The 7,779-nt window shown below is 31.1% G+C and overlaps 1 protein-coding gene across 1 annotated transcript; it reads right to left on the bottom strand.

Annotated features, from left to right (window-relative positions):
- Positions 1–3,289: 3,289 nt before the first annotated feature.
- Positions 3,290–5,085, bottom strand: LOC111022272 (expansin-A4). Its single transcript, XM_022299441.2, has 3 exons — positions 4,879–5,085; positions 4,487–4,805; positions 3,290–3,920 (listed from the first exon to the last, which is right to left on the bottom strand). The coding sequence occupies exons 1-3, from the start codon at positions 5,027–5,029 to the stop codon at positions 3,611–3,613; spliced, it is 780 nt and encodes a 259-aa protein (XP_022155133.1). The 5' UTR covers positions 5,030–5,085; the 3' UTR covers positions 3,290–3,610.
- Positions 5,086–7,779: the final 2,694 nt, after the last annotated feature.

Raw genomic sequence — 7,779 nt, 5'->3', positions numbered from 1 at the left:
TTCTAAGGGTATAAAGCCTTTTAAATGAAATAAAAAAACAAAATCGTGAAGATTATGTCCAAAACGAATAATATTATACTAGAGATACAATTCTTAACAGTCATGATCTAATCTAAGGGGTGTTATTTTTTCTTGCAGGGATCCATACCAAAGAGGACGGGTAATCGTCGCTTAAACGCCGTGCAGCGAGGGTTGGGAGAAAATTTCCCCTGAACTAAATAGTGACAATGAAATATGTTGCTTATCTCTGTCCTTTTTATTTTTCTATTTATTATTTAATATACATATATATATATATATATATGTAAAAATTTAAAACCTAGATATTTAGATGTTGTGACGTTACGTTTGGGATTTATTATTGTATTGATAATTAAATTATGAAATTTAAATTTTAGGATTTCTTTTTAAATGAATTATGAGATATTATGAGAAAATTAAGAGTTTTTCTTTTGAATTGGAGATTCTTTAACCATTTAAATAAAGATCCGACGAAGTAACATTTAATTGATATTTTTTTAAAATAATAATAATAAAAAAAAAATTTGGGGTAAGGACGGGGACAGAGAGCTGATCCAATTCCTGCCTGATAATATTCCTAAAATCTGATCCAATTCTAAATTCAAAAAATAAAAAATAAAAAATCGTTGTACACGTATATTTGTAATATTTGTATATTATTTATTTTTCAAATGCCTAGTTTTCTTTTTTTATTTTTTTTCCTTAGGATTCCAAATCTACCATTATTTTCCCTCAAATTTTGACCATTTGTTGTTAAGATGACTGAATTTAATAAACCGAAGATATCTAATTATTAATACGGAAGATCAATCCTAAATTTGTCCAACAATTAGAGGAACAAAGTTGTTAGTTCAAATATTTTAAGTTTAAATCATGATATTTAGAATGTATAAATAATGAATTCTTATATGTAAAATTTTGGTATAATAAGACAATTATTTTATGAAATTAATCTAAGATAGGTATAAATTAACTTAAATATCCACAATTATTTTTTTTCAAAAGAAGAAAAGTTCTCAAACATAAGAGAAAGATTTGATTCTCACATTCTTTAGAATCTTTACTTTTCCATTCTTTTCATGTAATCGCACTCTTTACCGTTTTTTTTCTCATCCATATCCTATTTTCTTTTGGTCAGAGATAGTGCCTTAACCACTTGAGCTATGTTCGGTTTGGCATTTATTTTTATCCTTTACTGTCAATCTTTGTTCATTTTAGTCTCTCTACTCGTAAAATATCCATTTGACTCCTATACTTTTAAAAAAAGTAACCATTTTGGTCCCTAATAGTAAAATTTTAATACAAATTTTATACACAATAGAAATCTTTTAATACAATTTCATGACTACATTTTCAAGAAATCCATGTCTTGTTAAAGTTGTGATCAAAAGAAATTATCTAAATCTGAAATGAAGGGACTAATTATTACTTTTTAAAAGTATAGGGATCAAAATAGACATTTTAAAAAAATATAGACTAAAATAAATAAAAATTTTCTCGAAATTGTGAAAAACTAAAATGAGAAGTCAAAATATAAAGATGAAAATAGTATTTAAACGAATTTCCGTGTGGAATCCAAATTCCCTTTTCCTTTTAAACATTTCCACTCTCAACCTCCAACACAACTCAATTGCTTTGAGTTGGCATCCAAAGCCATTTTTGTATTTTTGCTTGATTTGGCTTTTGGAATCCAAAGGCCCTTCATTTTTCTCCCAAAGAGAGAAAAAAAAACAATAAATAATAATAATAATAATAATAATAATAATAATAATAATAATAAAAGGAAAAAAAATATGAAGAGAGAAATTGCAGCCAATGGAATGAGGGCTTGCCCCACCCATGTGCTTTGCTGGCTTTGATGTGATGTTCATGTGACTCAATTAATAGGGATAAGAAATTTGGTCACTCAACCCATTTTTAATAATTTCAACCCTATGCCTAAATATTCATTTTCTATAATTTACTTTGAAATATTCCATTAGAAAAAAACTTTATTGTTAAAACTTTGAAATATACCTCTTAGGTCTCAAAGTATTAACACAATCTATGAAATATTGACGTAACGTACCAACTGTCTTTTATATCATGTCGAGTAAGCCAAATTTTTTATCTTTCGATTAGGAATAACATTAGAGGTTATATTTTTTTATTTTTAAGTTTTGGTGCTATCAAATGCATGTAGATATAGTTCCAAATTTTATGTTTTTCTTTTTGGTACTATCAAACCGATATAGAAATATTTCGTACAGGGTCCAACAATTTATAAAGGATTTTCAATTCCTTCACTTTCTTTTACATTTAATAAACATAAAAATAGATTAACCTATGTATAACTCAACTGGTAACTTGATTAAGGCATTACATATATTTAAAAAAAATTAGATGTTGAAATCTAAAATTTCCAATTCTACATTATTAAACTTAAAAATGAAAAGATAGGAATAGTAAATTGTTTAAAATTTTAGTTGATTAATTATTATAATAACATATCAAATAATGTTTGTTTTAACTGATTATATAGGTATACATTTTTTAACCTAACAAATTGGATGTATGAGAACTTCAAAGAAAAATGTATGTGCCAATTACTACTGAACTATGTGCCAATTACTACTAAACTATACCCATGCTGGTTGACTAATTATATATTTTAATATCACTAAATATTCTTTTGTATCTAATTAAAACTACATACGATTAATTTTGTGCGATTTAATTTCAAATGCTTTAATTGGCTAAATTTTATGTGTCTCATTGCTTTGTTTAATTTTCATTTTATTTAATTTTAGTTAAGTATTAATTTCAATCACTTATGTAATTTTAGAGTTCAATTTTATAAAACTAAAAGATAAATTTGAAGTTTAGATCAAATTTTTGTATCATGAACTTTCTTTTTCTTTTTAATACACCTTCTCCATAGACTTTCAACTACATTATTTTAGTGCATAAATTTTTAAAATATTTACTTTAATTCCTAATATTTTTTCAAAAAAAATTATTTTAATGTTTGATGTTATTTTTATGCTCCATCAAATATCATATTATCTATTTGTTACACATGACAATAAAATAATAGTAAAAAAATTTATATAAAAAATAATCAATGGCCAAAATAAAATTCAAGCCTACCTACAAAATCAAAGTTGTCATCAAACAAGTACTACAAAATCAACTAGATTTTGTGAATCCAACCATGTGCAATAAATTTTATACTAGTTGGAAATAGAATTAAAAATAATAATAATAATGAAGAAAATAAGAAAAATAATGAAGAGGAAAAGGCATTAAATTTGCAATTAATCTACCATATAAAAGTAGCTACCAAAAATACACTTGCAGTTGCACTACATAACAATGATAATGATGATATGATGATAATAATAATAATAATAATAATAATTCAGCTTTTTTGTCAAAATGAAATTGCTTGCTAATAATGATAATAACATTACATTATATTATATAATTTAGACTGTGGGCCACACTTTTGTTCAGCCTCCCCAGCCTCCTCCTTCGTATTTACTTCACAGTCAAAAACACCAGCCGAATCAGGTCGCGCCACGTCAAAGGGCAGTCCATTGTCATTGGTTCAGACCCTAAAATTCTTAGCGGTGAAGGTCTGGCCGAACTGCCAATCAGCGGGCGCCACGTTGAGGGAGGTGGAGGTTCTTCGGTCACTGCCGGTGACTCTAAAAGACAGGGCCTGGCCCACCAGCACGGCGTTTGACTGCCAGTTTTGACCCCAGTTGCGGCTCATGGACAGCCACCCAGTTCGCGTGCCCTTCACGCTCACCCTCACGATATCCCCTGCGCCCGCGACGTTGGTGATCAGTACCAAGTTGAAGTACCTGAACCCGTGGATCGTGAACCGGATCCCCCCTTGCTTCCGGCATGGCACCCTGCGTAATTTTTAACCCTCTCAATTTCGTAATTTCTCACATTAAGAATAAATCTCAAAGGACCAGTTTCATTTTTCTTGTTTGGTTTCTAAAAATAAATAAATTGTATATCATGATTTAAAAGTATTATAAAATAATGTTTTTTATTTATGTTTTGGAACCAATTAAAAACAAAAACAAGAAAGAAAAAACTTGTTTGGGTTTGTAGGGTTATACTAAAAAGAATCTTAGATTTATTACACACAGAAAGTTAAATATTTAATAATTTTATTTAAAAAATTGAACGACTAAATTAACATAAATCTAGAAAGTGTGGAGACCATAAAAAACTTATGAACTAAATAAACAGGGGTAAAATAGACCAACAAATTTTAATAATTTAACAAACTATGAAAAAAAAGAAAGAAGAAAAAGTTAGTCAATAAATTGGAATCCCTACCTGATAGATCCCACCGCTGAAAAATAGTTTGGGTAAAAAGGAAAGACATTTGAGAAGATCTAATAGGGAGGAAATGAAAATGAAAATGAGGGGCAAAATGGTAATTTAAGGGGGAGGGGGGACTGACCGGCGGTAGGCGACGGGGACGATGCCGGCGCGGTACTCGGCGATCTTGAGGAACATTGGCATGGCGAGGTCGAAATGAGGGCGTGGAGGGTTGCACCATCCGCCATTGTCGCTGGGCAGGGCGAAGTTGGGCGGGCAGAAGTTGGTGGCCGTAATCACAATGGACGGGCTGCCCGAATGGCACCATCTCGGATCGTTGGCGCACTTGATCTCGAAGCAGGCGCCGCAGCTCAGCCCGTTGTTGAACAGCGCCGTGCTCAGCGCCGCCGTGTTCACGCCGTACCCTTGGCTGTACAGATTCCCATACCCACAAGCCCCGCCTGCAGAAACCCACAATCACTTAATTAATTAATTAACTAATTAATTACTTAATTAGTAAAGGAAGATGCGTACCCATGGTGCCGGAGGCGTCGGAGCCGCCGTAGAAGGTGGCGTGGGCGCTCTGCCAGGGGCCGCCGGAGTAGACGCCGGGGATTCTGGCGTCGGCCCTCCACATTGTTGCACAAAAGAGAGACGCAATGCAGAGGAGAATCGCCGTACACATTTTTATTTTGCGTTTGTGAGGAGGAGGGAGAGAGAGAAAGAGAGAGCGTTTTGGAGTAGAGGATGGTGGTAGTACTTATGGACTTGAAACTTATTGTCAATTTACGAATAACCCCTCATATTAATGCCCAATTCTCTCTCTCCTCTCTTTGTAAACACCATATTCGATTTTAGGTTTCTTTTCTTTTTCTTTCTTTCTTTTTTCTCTCTCTTTCAAAATTAATAATAATAAAAAAAGTTGTGTGAGGTTAATTTAGAAGATCGAGGCAAATGTAAGCATAATTTTTTTTAAATGTTTAAATATTGCTTTTTTCTCTATATTTTCAACTTTGGTTTATTTTGTTGACGTCAAAATTAGACCATGTTGATGTAGCAACAGACTTGTGATGTGAAAATCTCCTTGCCGGCAAGCTACTTACTAGACCAAACTCAACATCAGCATGTGCTCTATGGGAGAGATAATAATAAAGCAAGTAGTTGAGGTGGAAGATAATACTTGAGAAGGGTTTGACTCCTTTATTTATAGGGGAGCGGTTTTGGGATACGTACTCCGGAAAATTTGGATCGTACCATTAGGATGAGGATCCTTTACCGACATTAATGATATTTTGACACGCAGGATCATACTTCTGTCGAATGTCAGCAGGTATCACGTTGAGAAACTCTGTTTGAGAGAGGTGGACGAGTTGAACTGCCCATCCTCTTGCACATGGACTCTACTCCTCGACTCATCGAGTTCGGACTAGACCTTGGGTCCTCGTGGTGCTTGGGGAGTTGTCCACATGTGTTTGTCAGAATTTACCCATAACAATTTTGATCTTATTTTCAATCTTTTGTTTGTTTTAGTTTGTCTGTCCGTTTTGGTCTCTCTACTCTTAAAAAGTGATTATTTTAATTATTGTTTGCAAAATTTGGATACAAATTTATTTGTTTAAATTTTGTGGGTAAAAATGTCAAACTAAAATTGTAATTGAAATAAATAAGATAAAATAAAACTAAATGAAATAAAATGATTATTTTATAAAAATATAGAGATCAAAATGAAAGTTTTGAAAGTATACGAATTAAAATAAACAAAAAAAATATATAGGTACCAAAATAGTATTTAAACCATTTAAAAATCAAACCATCATTTTTATCAATACATTAACAGTAAAATAAAGAATAAAAAAATGAAGAAACAGTGTGTTACCAAAAAGTTAAGCACGATGGTGTGTATCTAGAAGGGGGAAAAAATGTCAAAGCGATCCAGTAATTGGCATATACCTCCAACCACAAGGTTACGAGTTCAAATCCCCTCCACAATATGTTGTACTAAAAAAAAGAAATTATTCAGATACCTTCCATATGGAAATAATCAAATATTCGGGTAATTCAACATTTATATCTAACAAATACGAAAATTTGGATACTCATCTCATGGGAATCTCAGATTCCCACGAAACAAACGGCCTTTAATTATCTTTTGAAGGTCGAACGTTACTTGCATAATTGAACAGGAGGTTACCATAAAAGAGTAAGCATCCTTTGATTTATGCATTAATCATGTGAGTCCTACTTGGGATAGTTATAACTTCCCTAATCATTGAGATAAAAGACATTTGTCTCGACATATGATTGTTGGGTCAAGCTTGTTTAGCTGCGTAGATATCGTGACTGTATGAGGTGTCATAAAATTGACATTGGATGATAGTGTTCATTATATTAGAATTAGAACTAAAATACTATTTGCCTGAACTTTTAGTTTTAGTTTATTTTAATATACTTTCAAAATGTTCATTTTGGTTATTGTACTTTCTTTATTTCATTTTAAATTTAAACACTATACTCCACTCAATATATTTCTTAAAATGTAATCATTACGGCCAAGTACGTTTAACTTTAGAATTCTTACGATTGAGTTACCGAAAATGAAAGTACACCTTGTTAACATAGATAATGATTATCAATTCTTTTAAGCCTTTCATGACCCTTCTTCCATGATCTCAAGATCTCTCTCATTCAGATGTGGTATCGGTTCATTCATATAGCTCTCCTCTCTACTCGAGTATCACAATTACTTTATACTAAAAGATTTCTGTTATGTATAAAATTTGTGTTAAAATTTTATAAATAAAAACTAAAATGATCACTTTAATCGAGACGGATAATTTAAACTCGTATAAATAATTTTTTTCTCCCACTAAGTCATTTAAATTGTGGATAGATGGTCAAAAATTATAGATGCATGAGCTCTGATTAACAAAAATAAAAATAGTGTGAAATTATTTATTTATTATTATTATTATTATTTTTTTTTTTGATTGTGTGTGAAATTAATTAATAATTAGTTTCCAATAATATATGTATGGGATGAATATGGAATGGAATCCAGCTATGTATGCTCAAGATCCCTCATTCTCTCTCCTACGTGTCAACGCGCTTTGTCATACACATAGAGTAAATATTCTTCTTGACATTTTTACCCTTTTTAACCACTAAAACTTTTTATTATTATTTTTTTTTTGCTTTTCTAATATATACTTTTCTTTTACCTATTTTCATCAATATTGTTAGAAAAGTACTCTGGGGAGTGTTCTAGAAACAATTATTTCACTATTTAGATATATATAATATATTTAGATAATTTTTTTTTGGGAACATAACCTTGAAGTTAGTTATATTTTACCTTAAATTTTTAATTTCATCAACTTGCATAAATCCTGTGGTCTTCAACTCAAACTTTATTTTTATCGATAGGTTTTGATTGAA

The sequence above is a fragment of the Momordica charantia genome (genome assembly GCF_013281855.1).
Source record: "Momordica charantia cultivar OHB3-1 chromosome 3 unlocalized genomic scaffold, Mcharantia_2.0 BLBB01000003.1, whole genome shotgun sequence".
NCBI lineage: Eukaryota > Viridiplantae > Streptophyta > Magnoliopsida > Cucurbitales > Cucurbitaceae > Momordica > Momordica charantia.
Note: the sequence above shows the minus strand (reverse complement) of the source record. Positions and strands in the feature narration are given on the sequence as shown.